The 21,459-nt window shown below is 46.8% G+C and overlaps 1 protein-coding gene across 6 annotated transcripts in view; it reads left to right on the forward strand.

The window, feature by feature from the left end:
- The window catches only part of ALDH3B1 (aldehyde dehydrogenase 3 family member B1), a 710,542-nt gene that overhangs the window by 655,758 nt on the left and 33,325 nt on the right, over positions 1 to 21,459 (forward strand). For all 6 annotated transcript variants that reach the window (XM_069628929.1, XM_069628928.1, XM_069628930.1 and 3 more), the window contains one exon: positions 9,169 to 9,335. In XM_069628929.1, the coding sequence (XP_069485030.1) occupies positions 9,169 to 9,335 (167 nt within the window). The remainder of the gene's footprint in view (positions 1 to 9,168; positions 9,336 to 21,459) is intronic.

The following is a 21,459-nucleotide window of genomic DNA, read 5'->3' on the forward strand; positions in this document are numbered from 1 at the left end:
GTGCCGCGTCCGGGCGGCGGCCGCCAGTTGAGCGCTCCCATGTTATTACGTTGCAGATTAGTCCCCCCATTGCGTGGTCCTTACCCCTTTTCGGTGAGGGTCCCCGTCACGTCGTTGTCTGCATTATTTGGGGATTGAGGGGGTAAGGGTCGATCGGACCGGGGCCTCTGTGTGGGCGGTCCCGGTGGCGTGTGCCTCGCTCTGGAATCCGGGAGAACTTGGGTTTCCAGCCAGTCCCATGCATCTTTGGGTGTGTAGAACCTGAGTGGTGCCCTTATAGTGGTCTTTAAGCGATGCCGGGAAGAATAAAGCGTATTTGATAGAGAGCGAGTGAAGTTTCTTCTTGACCGAGTCAAAGGATTGGCAGGCCTTCTGGACGTCCTTTGTGTAGTCAGGGTAGAACCCGATCCTGTAGCCGTTATGTTATCGGGCCAGAGGCCCTTGCCATTTGTAGGATCGCATCTCGGTCCCGGTAATTCAGCAGGCGTGCGATTATTGTTCTGGGCGGAGCGCCCGGAGTTGGTGGACCGGTGGGGACTCTATGCGCCCTTTCTATGGAGAAGAATTTGGACAGTTTTTTGGGGGCGAAGATATCAGCCAGCCAGTCCTCAAGAAAGAGTTTGTTGCTGGGGCCTTCCTCCCTCTCCGGTATTCCAAGGATCCTGAGGTTAATGCGCCCCGCCCTCCCCTCACTGTCCTCTGTGCGGTATTCCAGTTGGGCTACTTTCTGAGTGATCGCGGTAAGTTGTTGCTCTAAACGGTGCACTGTGTCTTCTGTGTTTGAAATTCTCTGTTCCGCCTCGCCAACCCTGGCCGATAGATTGCGGAGGTCTTGGCGTATAAGGGACACCTCTGTGGATAGGCCTCCCATTTTGAGTTCCAGTGAAGTTCTCGAGTCCCCAATCGCTTTCATGAGGTCTGTCAGAGAGATTGGGGAGTCATGGGGCTCTTCGGTGGCACCTTCCTCTTCTGGAGTCTGAGTCCCCTGGCGGGGGGGTGGGCACTGTTGTGTAGAAGTCCATTTTACTTTGAAGAGTTTGCCTTTTAGCTTTTTCTTTCCCCATGTCGCAGGTGGCGTGTCAGGTATGGCAGCAGGCCCGAGTATTCCCCGTTGTCGGGCAAGTAGGATGGATGATGAGGCCTGGAGGGGCCCTGCGTGGGTCAAATTGTTACGCTGCGGCAATACAGGGCGCCCAGGGTGTGTCCACGCAAGGGCGGCGTCGAAGACAGTGAAGCGTGTTCCTCCGGAGTGTGGCCCCCTCCTTCCGGGGTGCTAGGTGCTTGGGGTTGATGCCGTATGAGTAGGGGAGAGCTCGCCCCCGCAGTAGTGGTGCCCTGTAGGGGCTGTTCCGCGGGTTGCCCCCCACCGCAGTCCAAGGCCTTGCTTAGGGGGGGGGGAGAAAACAGTCTTTTGAGGAAGTGCAGGATCGTGCCGCTGTATCGTTCCCTGGCGTAGCACTATCAAGTGCCTATCTCTGCCCCTTGCAGTTCCGTTCATGGGCTTCACATGCCCTGTCGGTCCAGGTATAGGGGCGGGGGGGGAACAGGGCGAGCTCCCGGCCCCACACACACTCCTACCTCGCTGTAGCTGGGTCCGTTGCCCTTGTGTTGTCCACCAGCAGGGGAGCGCAGCACTCGATCTTCCTAGTCGTGCCGCGACTCGACCCTGGGCAATGCAGTCTCGCTGACGAGGGGGCGGGTGGGGAGGAGATTACTGGGGGAAGGTTGGCAGCGTGGGCCCGGGCCTGGGGTGAGCGCTCCGGGTAGTTTGCGGCTCTGTGCGTGGGGAATGGTGGAACATTTCCCTCGTGGTCCTCTACAAGTTCAGGAAGGAGAGAGGGGTCTCCTCGAGTGCGTTGCACCGCCAGGGGTGGGGGGGGATGCGGTGTATCGACGGCAGCAGCCGTTCCGATCCCGGCGCCCTGCGGTGTCTCCAGGATCAGGCAGGAAGGAAGGACCACGGGTGTGACTCTGATGGTGCCGGTGGAGCGCCACAGGGGTTTCCTCCTGTCGGTCTGCCGGCGTTTCTCCGGCACGTTCCTTTGCCCGGGCTCTTCGTTGTCGGAGTGTCTCGGAGGGGGAGGGGTGGGCGGTCTCTTCCGCTCATGCTGGACTGGCCGCGGATCACCCGCCGGCGGTCTTCAGGCTAGTATTGGAGTCCCCCGGTCCGTTTCGTCCCCAAAATGCAGCGACGGCTGCACTAGTGTGTCCGCCGCTGTTCGTGAGCAGATGGGGTAGTTTCGTACCGCCTAAAGGGGTTATATTTTAGGATAAATGTAGCGGCCGCCGGGAGCCGAAATGTTTAGGTCCGCATGCGTCGCGCGCACATCTTTGTTAACATTTCTGAATAATTATTGGAGATCCAACTTTGAGATTCCGAATGAATCTGGTGGTAACAAGAGAGACCCTCAGGATAAGAAACAAAGCTGTTGAGAGTGTATGTGACCTTTGTGACTCGGGGCGAATAGAAACCCTGATAACATTTGTTGATGGAATGTTCAGGTACTCTGATTCTGAGAATTCAGTTCTTCGGGCGATTTGTTCATGATTCTAATTGGTTGATATTGGAGGAATTTTGGAAAAGATTATGGGAAGGGAATGAGGTTTTCTTATCGCTGGAAGTTCTGAGATTCTTAAGAGATTCAAACCTTGAATAACACTCGAAGGCTTACTGGTCTAATCTATTTGGAAATTGATGTAGTGGGGGTGTATATTGAGAAACATTTTGAAATTTCCTTCTCGTACTGGTTTTTTTCTTGAAATCCTAGGTTTTTTATTAGATAATGAACTATACTGATTTTAGTTATCTGTTTGATGATTGATTCACTGTAAGATTGTTTTGCTTTCTTTTTCTTTTCTTTTTTCTTGCTTTTTGTTCTTTTTTCTTTTTTAGTGTTTTGTAAATTGATGGTTTTCTATTATTCTGTTTGTGGAAAAGTCAAATTTTGAATGTCACAATAAAAAAATTGCCCCTACTTTTTTCCCTATTTCAACTCCCTCCCCAAAAATAAAAGCGTTTCCGCACCCCCCATACTGCCACCATCCCCTTTTCCCTGCTCCCCAAAACATCAGCGTTGTCCCTACTCCGCTGCCCGAGCACACTTTAGCCCCTCTTCTTGCCCCCATTCCCATTTGGCCCTTTTTCTCACCCCATTCCCATTTGGCCCTTTTTCTCACCCCATTCCCATTTGGCCCTTTTTCTCACCCCATTCCCATTTGGCCATTTTTCTCACCCCATTTCCATTTGCCTCTTCTTGCCCCATTCCCATTTGGCTCTTCTCTTTTTCTTGCCCCATTCCCATTTGGCTCTTCTCTTTTTCTTGCCCCATTCCCATTTGGCCCTTTTTCTTTCCCCATTCCCGTCTAGCCCCTTTTCTTGCCCCCATTCCTGTTTAGGCCCTTTTCTGCCCCACAGTCCTGTTTGGCCCCTTTGCTTACGCACCCACCTCCACGGTACCGTTTGGCCTTGTTTCTTACTCCATCCCCTTTTGTTGTCCCCATTCCTGTTTAACCCCTATTCTTTCCCTCCACCCCCTCGCCCAGGTACCGTTTGGCTTCCTTTCTTGCTTGATCCCCTTTTGTTGCCCACATTCCTGTTTGGCGCTTTTTCTTGGGTACTCAGGAGTTTGGTGCTCCAAAATCCAATTGCCGTCTCTTGGCCTGTTTCACCTCATCAGGAATCCATATCTCAGCAGTTTGAAAATAAGCAGTCACTTCTTTACACCATTGAAGCAGCACCATGCGTAACTATGCAACCCTCATGCAAGCCCATCCATTTGGACCACACAATTCCCTGCAAGACATTCTTAAATTTAGCATCTGAAGCGACCATGAAAGTCTGAATTTTAGGGTTAATGACGAATTAAGCAATAGGCCCGAGCGGGGGGGGGGGCATTACCACGTCAGGTAATGCCTCAGGGCATATAGTTACAGGCCCAAGCCAAGGGATGGCCTTAACGAAGGCCCCGGGGCATCACCTGAAGTGGTAATGCCCCCGGCCCTGTGAGGGGCCTATTGCTATTAGTACCCCTGTACTGTTCCGAAACTCACTCGGCCCTGGTAACTATGGATCCCAGGGAATTACCTGAAGTGGTAATGCCCCCCCCCCCTGCTCGGGGCGTATTGCTTAATTAAAATCTGTAGATAAGGCAACAGTAGTTTGGAAGTGGAGTACTGCTCGCCTGCGGGGGAGGGTGCATGCTAATGATTGCAGTGGGCACCGAATAGACTAGAAACTGCTTTGTGTGTCCTGTAAAAGAAGGCAGGAGTTGCTCAGTCTTTGGCTATTAAACGTAGTTTGAGGTCACATGAAAGATACACATCCCGCCGGCGCTCATAAGGAAGTCTGATTTTGTGTAGGGATCTGTTTGGTCTGCAGTTCTCTTTTCAGGCAATACGTCAAATCCTGATAACGTCCCCGTTATCTGAAAGCTGTCTTATCATAAATAAAAATCCACATTCCTCTTAGCGTTGCTGGAACCATGGGCTAAAGAGGAGTCTGCACACATGAAGGTACGTAATATGAGGCTTTTATTCATTACCACTTGTGCACATTGTGAGAAACCTGACTGTGTTCTCTCAACCACTCCCTCGGGATCTTTCATTCAGATAGGCCAGTGAAGGGCCATCGCTTTTGGATTCCGACCCTAGGGGGCGGGGGGACAAGCGAGGGAGGATCACCTGGGCGGAGGGTCATTGGGGATTGGCGAGACATGGTATTTTCCCAGTCCAAAAGACACCTTAACCTACTCCATCAGCCTTCGTAGGGTGTTTGCAGTAACGCCTCATCTCTCCCTCCCCAATCTCAAGAAATACTGAGACGAGGAGGAGGCCACTGAGATCCATGAAGATTACCCATTGGAATAACATGGGGGGAAATCTAGGGCCACCGACTGTAGAAAATACTCCTACTGTCCCGTTGATGGTCAGGCACCCAATACTTACTGTTTCCACCTGACTCCACTTAACAAACTGGTTCCCTATGAGGTGCGGTCATGATCAGATGAATGAGTGAGCTAGGGAAGCACAGAGGACCCAAGAAGCTGAGAAGCTGGGAGCTGCAGGAAGAAGGATCCGGAGGAGTGCGACGTGCTGGAATGCTGACCCGGTGTGCAGAGAGGGCTGCAGCGTGTGGAAGGAGCTGTGCCTCCTGCAAGCTGGAGGAAGGCAGCTTAGACCCTGCTGGCACAGTGTGTGCGAGTGCTCATTCCTCTGGGATGCTGGTCGGTCCCAAATGAGGGGCAAGTGGTGAGACCCTGGCATCAGCCACATCACTGAGGAAGAACCCGCCAGCGCCGTGCTACATGGGATAAGAAACAGAGACCGAGTGTAGGCGTGTGGCTGAAGTGGGATAACAGTATTGTGAAAGGTGCCAGGCAGCGCAGAGAGAAAGACAAGTAAAGATAGAAAAGATTTAGCGAAAAGCAAACATAGTAAGTAAGAAAGTAAAAGGAAGAAAGCAATGCAAAGGTAAAGATGTGTAAGAGTGGCGCGGAAACAGAGGACATAAAGCAAGCAGAACTAAAAGCGGGCAAGCGAGCTGAAATAAAAGTGAAAAGTAAGTTGACAGTAAAGCTGGGCAAGTGGCCCAAAAGGAGCAAAACAGATGGAACGAAGCAAAGTGAAAGAAAGAAAAGTGCGAGAGAATCATGAGGACGAGGGACTCGGGGAAAAGAGGAGTGAATGAAACAAATGGTGCAGACGCACAAGCAAAGCAAGAAGGTGCAAGAGGCACGAAGATGAGCGAGAAACAAAAGCCAAGAGAGGCAACAGGGTCACGGTGGTCGCGCCTAGAAAAAGTCAAAATCCTGGCCTTCTCAAAAGCCTATGGTCCTATCCCAAAAGAAACAGTGTGTGAAAGAACTGTTGAGTAAAACGTATTCCAGGAGTGATGCATGTTTAACAAGTGGAACTTTTAAGAAATCAAGAGTACAACCCGATAAAGAGCGACTTTGTGTTCAAGAGTTGAAAGGGGCCTGAGCTTTGGGAAGGGAACCTCAAGTGGCCTGAAGACTTGACATTTGTGTTGTATTATTAAGAGACTTGATGCTTGGGGAAGGGAGCCCCAAGAAGCTTACACAAGGAATTGTGATGCATTTTTCTTTTTTGGTGTGTTGGAGTTTGACCAAACTGAAACGTGGGGAAAGGAACCCCAGAGAACCTAAGAACTTTGTTAACTACAAGGGGCATAAGAAGAAGGTCGTAAGAACGGCTCTATTGTTTGACATCAACCAAGCAGCACCTGGTAAGAAGACCACCTGGAACGAACCTTGGTTCCTGTTTTTGGTGAACCACCATTTCCTTTTTTTTGAAAGACTCCCTATCACATTTTTGCATTGCGTGAGGGCAAGCATAGGTTCAGACACAGACAGACTTTTTATTTGGACTACTAGACGGCGACGGCCATTGGAAACATCAGTTAAGGGAACTGCCCCTTTAGTGTTGGGACCAGTTAGGCATTACACCAACCCAAAAGCTTCAGTGAATTAGATTTTTCGAACTAAACCCTTTTGAGTCTGTGTCTCTCTTGATACCATGCCTGTCTCACAAGTCCACACGTTCCCACATCCCTGGCAAATGTTTGTTACCCCGTCCCAACCGTCCCTTGCCCAAACACTTGCCACGCTAACATTCCATTCCTCGTGAGGAGCGAGGCCGACGTTACAGATGCAACACGTCACTCCCCTTTATATGAATAAACATGAGCATAGAATAAACGGGAACTATAACATATCGGGATATTAGCTTATACAAACTTCAGTTGGTTTTTTTTTCAAATTGACTTTATGAACAACTTTGGACAAACACAACTAGATTAAACATCTTGTGCTGAATTGACTTTATTTTGCCATGTACAGATATGGTTCCTTCTGCTCACCATTTCTTTGTTGCAGTCAAACTAGCATATCTAGCAGCCCTCAAATTAGTCTGATCGCTTCAGCGCAGGGCACCTCCCGTGCGTTACCTCAGTTGGGATCACATCAAAGTGAGGAGAGTGGTAGAATAATTAGCAGGGCAAGGGAGTGTTGGGACGATACCCTTGGATCTAAAAGGTTGTCTGAGTAGGATGGTGAGAAGAGGGTGGGAGCAGGGCGAAATGTAGTGGTAGAGGTGGCAGCACGGCGATACATTGGAGGTGTACCTGAAAGACCAAGGAACTTTCAGTAAGAAACCCAATTGGGTAATGCAAAGAGCCATCTAAATAACTAAAAGGTAACCGCAGTGGGTTTTTGGAAAAGTCGAGCAGTGTAGCTATCATTTGTTTCTTTTTTTGCAAATCGAGACGCAAACGATTCGCCAATCTCGCATACGTTCAATTAATGACTGTGTGTGAGTGTGTCTAAGAATTGGCCTATTGGGAGTTAGCAGAGAGCATGTCCAGTCCAACCACAAAACAACTGAGAAAACGTGCGTCCACTGTAAAGGCAGCAATAGTGCATTGTGTGTGTAACTATGCTTCCTAATTGACCTACTATGTAACCTAAGCTTGAAGTTTTCTTGTACTTGTTGCGCTGAGTTACCTCGGGTTTCAGTGCGCCTTATAAATTAAACAAACCCATGGCTGGGCAGCGGTCTGCTGGAGGCAGGGTTCGGAATTAAGATTCCATGAGCGGGAGCTAATGTCGGCTCCTGTGTGTCGGGCATCGCCCAGTAGACCGGAACTACCCGGGGAACCAGAGCCCCACAAATCTAGCGTCCACAGGAGTGGCAAACTTAAACTTTTTGTCCATAATTTATTTCTTCTTTATCATTCTCAAACACTGACAGTTATTGTCACATAACAAAGGGGGGTCTGGGAATCTCTCTACCAGCACAAACACAGCCCAATGACCTGTTCTTGGGTGAATAGCCCCTGGGAGAGACTCTACCAAGTCTTAAGCTCACTGTCCCTTTCACAGAGAAGACATTTCCCTGCATATCAGCCTTTGTCCTGCCCTGGGGCAGTCCAGCGCCAAAATGCTAGGCAATTCTCCTCTGAACAAGAGTACCAACAGTAACCCCATACACGTGTTTCAGACTTGTTGGGCATCATCAGTGAGGTGAAACTGTGCCTCTCTAAGAACAGTGAGCAAGGGGTCCACGTCTGGATTACCCTGGTAACTTAGGGTGTGACCCAAAGTTAATTTATGCAAAACAAAGGGGGGTTCTGGGAATCTCTCTACCAGCACATATGTATGTTTTTAAGGCACCAGTGGTATGGGGAGCCAAATGTAGCTTCTGGTAGCTGTTGGTTTTGAGCCAGCCAGGCTCTTCTAGGCTAGAAGCAGGAGCTAAATAGCTCCCAGCAATGTCGAGCCCCGTAGAGGGATATGCCCATATATTCCACCAAGGGGACACAGAGGGACATTTAATGGACGAGAGCTTTGCCCTCGTTTAGGATGTTGCAGGGCACTTTGGGGTGTAAAACGCTGAAATTGTAAGCTACCCATCTATAATCATATGTTGTGTACGGTGGTCCCATGTGTCTGTTTTCCAGCGCCTGGGCTGTCCATTTTGAACCAGCATTGCAGGATGCATAGAGTGGAGGCATGGATACCCAGAAAGAAAATAATCAAATGCCCCAAGTTTCCTATCCCACGTTGTATTACCTCCCCACCCTAACGCAAAAGAGAAAAAGATGATACCAGGCAGAGAAAATGCTATATCCCCCTTCCAATAACTCCGGCCATTTGATTATTCCATAATCCACTGCCATGACATCACATCAGGAGGATGCATCGTTCAGAAAGGGAAATAGTTGCTAATGGCTTCCTGTGGTATCCATACACAACAATAATAATTGTGTGCTGTTAAATTATGTTTCCCGCTGTAGTAACTGGTGTTATCATTGCCCGATTTTATGGACAGCAGAAGGGTGAAGTCCTGCTTTGGCCATGCTGCGGGATTCGAGTAAGAGGGTTCATCGCCGCCATAGGGAAGACTTATTTACAGTGTGTGTTTTCACTATGGAATAGGCTCCCTTCAGAGATGGTGAATCCTCAGAGGTGTGGATCGCGAGTAGGTTCCAAAGCCTTTAGAGAATTATTACGGGACTCCGATAATTGGTTGCTTTGATCCTCATGTTTGGAGATGGGTAGGCGTTGTCTAAGTATTGCACTTGTTGGGCGCCATTTTGTTTTTCAAATGTTTTCACTATGCACCTGTTTTATTCCGTTTTGTCCCGCTCAGCCCCCACTGTGCTTGTGGATGTGACCGAGTCTGATCCAGTGATGCAGGAGGAGATCTTCGGACCTGTCCTACCCATATTTACTGTGAAGAGCCTGGATGAGGCCATCGCCTTCATAAACCGACATGAGAGACCGCTAGCGATCTACGCCTTCTCGCCTGACGGCAAGGTATAACGTGCATGCTGCGCAGTCCTCCTACAAATCACATCACTTGCATTTCCAGAATCACCCAAGACACAAGATAAAAAAGCGATTTACTTAGTCTCCAGCTTTACACCAATTATGACTGCCCTCTCTGTGCTCAAGCAGTATTTTTCACGGTGGTTCCTTTTTAGTTATCTGATGGTGAACATGGAGACTTGTTGCATGTCCCCTGCCCGTTCACAAAAAGATGATTCGGCCGGTCCCTTCCCAGCCTAGGGCACCCACCTATCTCCCGCAGTCACAATCCAAGGTCGAAATCTTTGCCAAATTCCCGCTATTGTAATTATGCCAGATTACAAACCGAGCTCTCTTCTCCCTGACTCATCTTTATTATTTTATCAGAAAATGTTATTTCATGTCACGGGAACATGGACTGTGTTGGTGTGGGTAGTGGTGTGAGAAGGACACCTGTCCATGGCCATCCCACATGCCAGCAACTGCCTTTACAGCATCATCTGGGAAATTAAAATGTTCTAATATGTTCTCCAACTTGGTACATTTTTAGTTTGGGCTATTAGGTGACACTTAAGCGCTACATATAAGCTGAAACTAATGCATTGGAGTACAGGTACGAGGAAATTGACATGTGAGGAGGGACATGCAACTTGTGGCTGTTTGGTTATTTACTCACCCTTTGACAGCCCAGGGCCGTGCTATCCCTATAGCCAGTCCCACCCATTACCTGCCTGTCCCTGCCCTACACACATCCTCCTGGGATCTCTTTGACCTTCTTCTGTCAAGCAGTAATATCAAACTTTAGCCTGCCAATGTTTTTCTAAGCTGTCTTCCGAGGGTTAATAGCTTAATTGCAACTGTAAATGGCTACTGGTGTCATAAAGACTTCTTAACCAAGTGTGCCTTCATTCACTTGTATTATGTATATTCCATGTACTGAAATCCTATTAAAAATAAGCAAAGACAAAAGTTTTGGCTCTGGGTATTAGATGAGCATTTGCCAAGTACGGACATCATATGACCAGTTATTTGCTCCATTTTCTAGCTGTTTCGATCTTACAGCCAAAGTGGTACTATTGTATCGGTGTATAGCAAAAGCCTAGCCCATGCCTACCCAAAAGCCCAAACTGATGACTTTGGCAATGCTGGTTTGTTTCTGCAAGCACTCATTGGTCCAGGAAGGGCCATTTCTGAACACAGAGGACAGAAATTCTGAAGTTTAGAATGGCTTTACATAGTTTCCAAATACATTCATGTAGATGATTCCAATGCAAGCTCCAGCCTGCTGAATTCACATGCAGGGCAGGACTTGAGAGAAGCTCCTTCAACCAATGAGATCAGAAAAGTGGTATGAGAGCGGGTGTGCATAGAGTAGGCCTTTAGACTGTAAGTATTGTAATTCTGATTAAAAAAAAAAAAGAAAAAACAGGATAAAATGTATTTGAGAACATTTGGACACTGCCATTTTAATCTGAAACAACCTTTCATCAACACATATCTCTATTTTGATTTTAATATCTCCCAAAGATGCTCCTAATAGAGTAGTGCAAAACATGGTTTTCTTCATTGGTTGTCAGTGTGTCATTCAGTTAAGGCCATTGCATGGGTGTGTGTTGTACGGGTGCAGAAGGAGGAGACTGACACACAGGTGGCACGATGATTGCCATGGACTTTTATTGGTCAAGAAAATAAAGAGAAAACCTAACTTTCCCTATCTCTTAGAGAGGTTTCCCTGCCTCAACTAAAGTTCTAACGGGTCTGTTGGGATGTCCTAAAAAACTAAAACGTCCCCAGTCCTGTGTCAAAACTCCAATTCTGTCCCTTACACTAATAACTAAACTAGAAGGATCTAATGTTCTTGGTCCAGGAGAATGATTCCCTTCTCCTGGACTTGGTCGCACAGGTTTGGATGCAAGTTCTTTACCAGGGGGAATGACTCCCGTCCCCTGGTTTGATCCTGCTTCAAACTCAATCACCAGGAGAATGACTCCCTTGTCCCGGCTTTCCTTGGTTTTGCTCTTAGTTCTCTACACCAGGGGGAAGGACTCCCTGCCCCTGGCTTTCTCATGCTTTATTTCACAGTTCACAACACCAGGGGGAATGCCTCCCTTCCCCTGGCCTTTCTCTGGCTCTATTTTACAGTTCACAACCCGAGGGGGGAGTGTCTTCCTTCCCATTGCCTTTCTCACATACTTGGCTTCTCAGCTGGTCTTCCTTGACATTCCAATTATGGGTGGGTCCCAGACCCAGGCTCCTCTTCTTCTTTGAGTCGGAAGACCTGGTTCACTAACCTGCCAGGTACTACCACGAAGAAGGTGTCTCGTACTACTCTTGAGCTTTGGGTCTCAGACCCGGTTTCTTCTATCTCACTCTCTCCCTTTCTCCCTTCGACACCCCCCCCCCCCACCCCCCAGACCTTGGTTTTTCTTCTCTCTGTTTGGTTCCCAGACCCCCTTCTGCTGATGCCCAATACGGTCTGCGTTGTACTTGGGCATTTCATAAGCCACTTCAGCCCTTGGGTCAATCCCTTGTCCCCTTCTGGGTCTCCCGTACCTCTTAGGATTCTTGAATATCTCTGGGACCGGATTCCACCTTGTCGGTGCTTCAGGCTTCCCTTCACTGAAGACCTCGGTTGCCATTCGTGCTCCCCAACAGGTCTGGACTTTTCTGTACTTGCTCCAGCGGCGGAGTTCGCAGCTTGTTGTGCCTTGGTGTGCAGGCCTCAGCAGGCTGTCTCACCGAGTCTTTCTTCTCTCTTTGTATTTAAAGAATTGTTACACCCTGGCCGAACCGCAAAGTCCTTTTTTTGTTGTACTGAGGTTATCTCCATATTCTGGCGTGGGCACCTCGTCCCAATGGTTGGAAGATTGGTAATCTTTCATTTCCCCTGATCATCTTCTTCCCAGTAGGTCTTGGAGTTAGGGAGTTAGCAGTTAAGTAGTACATAGATGAGCTAGGAAAAGTATTGAGGGGGGAGTTGAAGGTCGGAGTATCTTATGGAAGACCGTGTTGTGCCGCCTATTATCCAGGTGAGTGGTGTCCTACCACGTTCTCCCTAGATGGTCGTCCTTGTCCCCAGATGCGGCGTCTCTTCCCCATGAGATCCTCCTCCTGCTGCATTCCACCCCCATGGGAACTATCGGGTGGCGACCTCACCTTCCTGACCTCATAGAAAGGGGCTCCTCCTCGGGGAGAAGTGACAGAATATTGGTTGGCCTGAGGTTAGAACTCCTGCCTGTGAAGCAACCAGCCCCAGGTGCTCTGGGTTCTATCCTCTCCAACAAGGTGTTCTTGGCTTAGAGTCCCATCTGTTGGCTCGATAGTCTGGCTCCACCTCTTTGCTCTTGCATATAAGATTGCCACCATCACCGCATTCCAGCCCTCAGATTTGGGCTCTCCCCGACTTGCTACCCCACCTTCCTGCCCCCCTTGCCAAACAACATAACTGTCTTAGACACTACTTGCCTACTTACATCATTTTTGGTCATTATTGGCCTGAATTAGAAGTTGTTGGTCGCTACTTGCTACTACTTGCTACTAGCAACCCTACTTACACCATCACCCACATAATCATACTTCTGTCTAACCATACTTACCCTCCTCTGAGTAACTTTAGCCCTAGCCTTGATTAGGGGGATCCAGTCACTTACCTGTATCGTCCACTGCTATCCCTCCTTCTGATCACTGCAACCTTCAATTCAGTTTCAACCTTCTGCCTGTCCTGCACCTGTTTTTCTTTCGCACTCACCAGTTACGAAGTGCAAATCCGACATGACACCATATATTGATCAAGACGGGTCTTGCCTCCATGCATGTACCATCTGTCTTGCCAACTCCATTCAGAAGGCCTTCAAGACATCAACCGTGCACTCTGTACTCCCTTTGCCCACCATTATCCAGTTTACCCCTTAACTCCTTCCTGCCTATATGATCAAAACTGGATCTCCTCTGTCGCCCAAAAATTGAAAAGACCTATGCAGATCTACTAATACCGCTGGCACAAAACACATTACAGAGGTGGTCTTATCACATAGATGGCATCTTTTCTCATGCTATTCTCTGCCCTCGACTCTGCCAAAGTCATCCTACTACAACAGCATCATCTCCTCTTATCTCTCTTCCTCAGAAGCTACTGAGGACTCCAGCCCCTGGTTGCCCCATCTTGGTGCTCTCCTTCCCATCGCCTTTATCTGTGCTGATGACTTTATCTGTCATTCTGTACAAAAATATCTGAAAATGGACCTTTTCACCACCCTTCCCCTCTATTCCTCCCCTACCTCTCTGGTCTGCCAAGTCCTTCTGAGGTCATGCTGTCTTTTTTTTTTACCCCGGAGCAGTCAAGGAAGTGGCACCCCTAACATAAATCTACATTTCAACTTCTTTCTATTCACCGTGATCATCTTCCTAACATTATGGAGGTGGCCATGGCCCTAGTCCCTAAAACTCCAGTACCATGTTTTTTGTCCAACCATCCTCACTTTTTTAATAAATGTAAATACAGAAATACAAAATTGGCTCTTGCTATTTTATTAAAGAGAAAAGTATTGTCCTGACAGGTATGAGCCACAAAGCTCAATCAATATTGATATTAATTGTTGGTTGTCTCCACAATATATGAGACATCACACAGAGAGTGTGTCCTATATTAAGCTCGCTGTTAATAGAGAACTCCTAGATATGCATTTTTTATTTTTTTTTGCATTTCTACCTATGTCCTCATAGCGGACCCTTACAACCTAAGGGCCCAAAATCCCTCAATTTCTATTTTATTGTCATTTAACTGCCAGAGGACACTCCTGTACCATTTCTCATCACTTTCCCATACATTATCTTTGAGATAAATGCCTAAATCAATGCTTGAGCCGAATTCTATACAAAGGTTACTCGCACACAAAAAAAGGATTGTCCACCAAAATAATAATCTCAAGATTTCATTTCATGGTGCATTAAAACCTACCTTGCCTGAGAGATGTATTGACATTGGTAAACTCACAGCACATGGGTCACCATACTGTGGTCAGGCACCATTGTTTGCTTATCAATGGAGGAAATATGACAACAACTCTTAAAGAAAATTCAAGGGTTTTTATTAAAGAAATTGAAAATGATCTCTATAAGGGCCGTCCCTCTCTCTCTTTGAGTGTGGGTGATTCCCTCCCTAAACCAGGCACCCATCAATGGCAGGATGGTCTCTAGAGCTTGGTTACTCCTACTGCCTACATTTCTGCCTGTCTGTTTGTGATGGCCTAAGGGAAATCCCTTTCTATCTGTCTCTCTCTTCAAACAATCTATATCCTTTTCCTATTGACAGCCAGCCCAACCCTTCCCCAACCTTCATTGGCTGTTGTAAACCAGTTCCCCTCATTTCTCTATAATTGACACTTGACACTTGACAGTATTGGAATGAAGAAGAGGTATCTAAGAGCAATGAAGACCATGCTCTTTGGTCCCTCTGGTACTGAGACAAAGAAGATGCCTGCCAAGAACTGTCAGGCATGTCCTGTTAATTGTGGTCAGGCAGGGCTAATTGAACACTCACACCTGCAGCCTGTCAAGGGGTAGCAGGTGTATAGAAGGAGCTCAGCAGAGCAGCAAAAGAGACAACGGGGAAGACAGGAAAAGCAGCAAGGAGGCCGGGTCAATTAGCAAAGAACCTTCCTGGAGCGAGACGGTGGGGACCGTGAGGAAAGGTGGTCCATGGAAGCATAGTCTGTGAGCAGGGATTCCGAATAGCGGACAGAATGAAGTGACGGAAGCCGTGTGGGAAGGTTGACCCTTTCCCTTATGCTCGTGTTGCTTGTTCCCCTGTATTGAGAGGCCAACATAGGAGTGCCTGAGGGGCAGAAGGTTGGAGCCTGGCCTTGTAAGTCGTAGACTGGGTGATGCAAGCTGCAGCAGGAACTGTCAAAGCGACGGGCGAGTTTCTGGTGGATGGGAGACCCATGTTAACTATGGTATCAAGGAATACCTTGTATCAGAGTGGTTGTGTGTGTCAAACGAGCATGTTTTCTAAAGTCTCCAGTCTTGCACAAGTTCAATTACGGAATCATCAGGAATACTGTGTATCTGAGTGGTCGCGTGTGGCATGAAACAGGTTTTCGAAGATGGTCGAACACTGGGCAATCCATTTAAAGTGAAATGAACCATTATTGAACATTTAAAGCGAAACCAACAACATTAAACATTTAAAACGGAACAAACAAATATTGAAGATGCAAAGCAAAACAACAACTTAGCAGAATAATTCTTGAACAAACGGACAATGTAAAAATGAGGTACGAGTTAAATCCACAATTATTGAATACCAAACTGAATTCAAACTTGAAAACAAACAGAATTCCTAACTTTTTGAAGCTGAAGAGGGAACAGGACCCTATATTCAAGCAAACCATTATATGCTGAGTTCCAAACTGAATATAACTTTGAAGACCAAGCAAACTACTACATGTTGGGTTCTAAATTGAAAATAACTTTGAAGAATAAGCTAATAAAACCTGAAGTCTGATTTTATAATGGAACTTCAAACGTAAACAATAGAAAAAATATAATTTCCAACTTGGGTGAAAGCTACCAGAACAAATATATGAAAAATTTAAACAACGGAACTGTGAAAATTAAAATACAGCATGGGTATTTTCGTTTGAACTGTGTACAACCAAATTATATCTTGGGGAAGGGAACCCTTGAGATCTCAGACATTTGCTAAAGTGATGACGGAGCTTCAAGGGTCTCTTGTGTTTTGTGGCTTGAAATTTGGGGAAGGGAACCCAGAGTATTGGTTAAAACCATTTCCTTTTGAATTCAAGGAAGGTAACTTTAAGACTTTTTTTCTGGAGCTGCTTTACACTTGGGGAAGGGAGCTGAAAGAAAGCTGCGAGCTGGAAGAAGCTCAGACGTTTGCATTGAACACTGTTTTCTTTTGGTTTATGACATCCCTACACATTGTACAGATATAGTTGTGAGGGCAAGCATAGGTTTTGGACACAGACAGACCTCCTAAATTGAACTCTTTGGCTCAGACTTTCCTTACTTTTATATAGGTAGTGGAAATCCCACCTTAGCATAGGGGAAGTTAAGTGTTCAACCATCCTGGCATATAAGCTAAATAAAAGTGTTTGTTTGAACTTGAAGTCTGTTGTCTGTGTTGTACTTGATGATGCCTTACCATCCTTCACTTCTCCACACTGCTACTACTCTCCCCTCACCACACCACTCCTACTCGCCCCTCACCACACCACTCTTGCTCTCCTCTCTCTCCACACTACTATATCCCTCTCCACCCACACCCTCCCACCTTTCACTCTATGCCACCTTCCATTGACCCCCTACTCTGCTAGTTCCACTCCTTGCATGCACACTCCCACCCATGTACCACTTTCTCCCACCAAACAATCCCGCACTTTCCACGCTGGTCTACCGGCATTTGGGAGTGGACGCCTACTCTCAACTCAAGGAATGTCCCAGTTTGTTTTGTGTTGAGTGTTTAGGTTGCCGGCTGGATATATACTGAATGTCCCAGTCTGTGTTGTGCAGTGCTCTGTTATTGCCGCTTTGCAGAGCACTCTGCGGCCCTGTTGAAGGGACGCTGAATGTCTGTATTGCGTAGAGCACTGGAGTTTATGCTTTGATGGGAGGAATGCCCAGCAGAGTCACAGTTTCTCCCTGTCTCTCTGGGTTGAGTTGCTTATGCTCTCTTCCAATGACAGGCCTTCTGGTGGGTGTAGTATTATGGGTCTACCAGAAAGGGCTGGCCAGCCTTGTGCAATACAGCTATGGGGCAAGAAGAGCTGGTGCCCATTTCAGGCATACGGGCACATGTAGAAGGGTTCAGGCACATGTAAAAGGGACAGGGAGTGGGGCCCTTCCAACACCCACACCCTGCCTCTGGGGCAGGAGTATCTCTGGTGAAAACCCTGGTGGGGCTCCCACCGCATGCTGAGAGGGCCCCCCATGCCCTCATCGCAGGGTCAACTTGTCGCAGTAGATAGTCTTGCGTCATCTACGAAGTGTAGTCTATTTCAGCGCTGTAGCCAATTGTTCGGCCTTCCTCAGGAGTGAGCATGGAATTCCTCAGCTGAGTTAATCAAGATGGCATTTCAAGGTGAATTTATATGATCTGTGCAAATTGAAATACACTACTTTTAGTCATAACTATTTCAGTAGCATTTCACTTACAGTGCATGTGTTCAAATGACAATGTATAGTGTTTCATCCTTACAAATTCAAAATTCTGCATCAAGATAGTCTTAAATTAATCCATAGCTGGAAATATTATGTTAGTTTATCTCTCAACGACAGCAAGATTGTCAATCTCACTAACTATGAACATTCTGGGCCTTCCTGTAAATCTACATCTTATTAGTCTATTGGCTTCCTCTGAATGTATTACATAGTGTCATTGAACAATCTCATTGAAAAATCTAAGCAAGCTACCTTCTAACATCTATGGTGCATCAATTAACATCTGCAGTACGGATTGTGGAACCGACAATAAACAACCACACACCCTGAGCCAAAACCTATGAACTATCCCGCTGCTTGTTTCTCCTCTCCCGCATACCTCCCAAAAACTACACACAATAACACACAAGCCACACACCTGCCAGAAGCACAAACAGCTGCAAAGAACAAACAACCCAGACACTGGACGTAACCCCTCAGGACACAAGCAGAGTGCACACAACAAAGCACACTCATTAAGTTGACATGCACAGACACCAGTTTCTTCTTGTTCTGCAAGCGTCAACAGAAGAGCACAACCTCTAGCCTATCCCTCTTCCCACTAACCAATCCCACCCACTTTCTTACAGTCAGCCGTGAGCGCCTAGAGACCATGCAAATGGCAGGGGTGCACGTCATACATCAACATAACATCTACAATGTCCTGCACATCTCTGTGCCATTCTCGTAACCTATCATAGACAGTCATTTCTATTTACATCATAGCAGTATTTAAATAGGTTATTTGCTGAGGTTCCCTGCTTAACCTTTGGAGTAAATGGTGGGGAAGCCATGGGGGCTGGGCGCCAAAGCCCACTACGCGATGCCGGGTTTTGGGGTGGTGCAGAGAGTATCCCTCCTAGCAGAGTCTTTTCACAGGAATAACTCCATACCTCTGTCCCATTATGGGAAGCTTCCAATCTGAATGAACCCTCTGAAACCTCATCACCTCCTTATGCACCTGAGAGAGTGACTGTCCTGGGGATCCTCCCACAAGAGTCACTGTCCTGGGGTGAGCTCTGGCAGGAATCTGGCCACAGGGTAGACAGGGGGATGCAATTGAACTGATGAGCGTGCCCTAGGGAACTAAATGCGGCTGTAGATGCCAAGCACTCTCTCACAATGCCACAATGTGGAGTTTACGGGAACAGAAAAGATAGCTCAGCGGGCATATCCCACAGTCCACCTCGTGTGCTTAGGCGCAGGTATTGCCACTCATTAAACAAAGAAATGTAGAGTTGCACAGGGTAGTCAAGGACCACATTTATGCATGGGTTGGAATATACCATGCACCACTGGAGAAAATTATCTTATGTATGATGGCAACCACATATTATTTGATACAGCGTAGATGTTAGCCGCTAGTGTGCATAGATTGTAATGTGATATTTTGTATGAAATACAGGGGCGGCAAATATATATAATTGTGTTGTCTATTTTGAATTTGCATAGTTCTAAAACATAAAATAACCAGCAGTTATACAAACATACAACCACAAATGACAATAGATCTACATATAATGTCACAAAATAACAGGTCGTAATTGCAATAGACACATAGCTTTTTTGTCTTGTCTACCATTTAGATTTAAAAAAAAATGCTTCACTGGATAGATCACAAATAGAGTTCCCATACATAAAACAATAGCTTATTTTATGTCTATGATCAAAAACGATGTCAGAGGGCACAAACCATTATTTTCGTTGTGTCATTATATAAGGCCGAAAAGCAGCATCTTTTGCTGTTACGGCAATTAAATTGTTGCAAAGGCGTGCGTCTGATTCATGAAAGAGCTGATAATGCAAATATTATTCAGTTATTCGCTCTCTAGGGAAAATGTATACAAGAAATAGTAACACCAGGGGCATCCTTGCCAGGGCTCCAATGATCAAACAACACAGAGATAAAATAACAAACTAGGATGCAATAGACCTCAACTAAAATGTCAGGATGGTTCTAGGGGTTAAAATTAACTAACTTCTCAGGATGGATCCGATCTTTGTAAGAAGATAAAAGTTCAAGTCTGTCTTCAGTTTCACAGTTTCTGGCAGTGCTCCCTTCCTGGGTGCGATTTTGTAGCACAGACTTCAGCTAAAGTCTCCGGAGTCTCTGCGCCTTCAGGGGTTTAGTGGAGACCACAATCCCATACTGGTTTTAGGGTGATGTTCCTCCCTTCCTTCAGTGACTTGGTCTTTCTAGTCTCGGAATTCTTTTCCCTTTTGCAAAACATACCAAGACTCTGCATCAAATGTTCGGCTTGGTTGTTGCAATGTCATGCCCGGGCAGGGTAGTGAAGGTCCTGGGTGGAGCACGGGTAGCTCCCACAGTCCTGGGTGTGGACTGGGATTGGCTGACTGGGTAAGTGAGTGGCCAACTTTCCTTCCTCAGGGTCTCACTCATAATAACGTAGCTCTTAGACCTAGCCACTAACTGGTCTCCTCTTTTTCTCGTCGTCCTCTCCTTCAGGTCTTCTGAGTCGCTGAGGAAGACCTCCTCATTCCTCTTTACCACCTGGTTACCTACAAACTCTGCCTCTCCTGATCTCTCTGCTAAGCCTCTCCACTCGTTCCAAATAAATGTTCCTACCGTCTTCTTGTCCCTTTCCTCATACCCCTCTCTCATCAACAGTTATCACTTTACCCTGTTTATACTCCAAGAAACTATATCAAGTGTATCAGCTCACACCACTCCTGAAGAGATGCCTGCTCACGGCCCACGTTACCAAAAGTAGTAATTGGATAGATCGGTCAAGCAACTACCTTTTCACCTTCATGATTGGGATCAATGCTGGGTTAGTAGTAGTGTGTGGCTGAGTAAGTTAGACACTACTCATCCCTGCATTCATGCAGAGCAGTAGTCATTCTGTCACAGTCCCCTTTCCCTAAGTTGGAGCACAGAGAAACTTGTTGCACCTGGACAGAGTGAGTGGGCGTGGTTTCCCTTTGGCCCATGTGTTTATGGTCCTTTGATCTGAGAGGTTTCTGTCGTGAGATTATATGAGGACCTTCGGCCATTGTGGATTTCACAAGGGACAGCGCTATGAAAGGGTGGCGTCCTGTCTTTTTTTTAAGTTGCAGGGAGAATATGTTCCGCTTCAAATCTCTTCTTTTTTGGATGTGTCTACCATGAGTTATGCATTTAAAGGTGAGCAGAAAATGCCCTTCTGTCTATGACCGCTGTTGTCGCAGGAGAGCTACAACTTTATGTCTTACATCATTAGTAAGGGAAAAATGGAAGAGCTACATTTCATTGGCTTTAGTTCTGCGAACCTCCTTTGGGTGATACTGCCAAAGAAACAAAAGTATCAAAACATTTACTTTTAAGCTTGGATACCTCCGGCAGCTCCACCGCAGCAAAACATTTATTGGTTCCATTTTCAGAAAATGTTTCTAAAAGCAAAACTCAGTCCCTGCAAAGTTTGTTTCTTCTCCAGACCTTCAGCTTGGGTCAGTTAAGGAACATGCAACTATCTTTTCTGCCCAGTGAGGGACCGCTCTCCTATAGTTAGGTAGGGCCTAATAGACGACCCTGAATGGGTTGATGTGTGGTCCTCCATCCATGGTTATCAACAGGGTCCCCTAGTACCTGGTGTGGGACCCCCTCTCATGACTGTCAATGGGATATCTTAGTATATGGGTTATGGGCCTACTCCCAAGGACCACCATGTGGTTCCTTAGGGTTTGGGGTGTGCCCCCGCCCATTCATAATCTTTAAAGTGATCTTCCAAGGTCTGTATATGGGTTTTTTACCCATACCCATCAGTGGGGTCTGGGTAACATTCCATGTGTCGTTCCCTAGCTCACCCTAGGTCCATATTTGGAGGAGTCTGGGGTTCTGTTATAACGGATTTGCTCTAGGTTGTTCACTGCTGTTCTCACCTTCAACTGTCTACCACCACACTTTGGAAACCTT

Source organism: Ambystoma mexicanum, chromosome 12 (genome assembly GCF_040938575.1).
Source record: "Ambystoma mexicanum isolate Mex_15411 chromosome 12, UKY_AmexF1_1, whole genome shotgun sequence".
NCBI lineage: Eukaryota > Metazoa > Chordata > Amphibia > Caudata > Ambystomatidae > Ambystoma > Ambystoma mexicanum.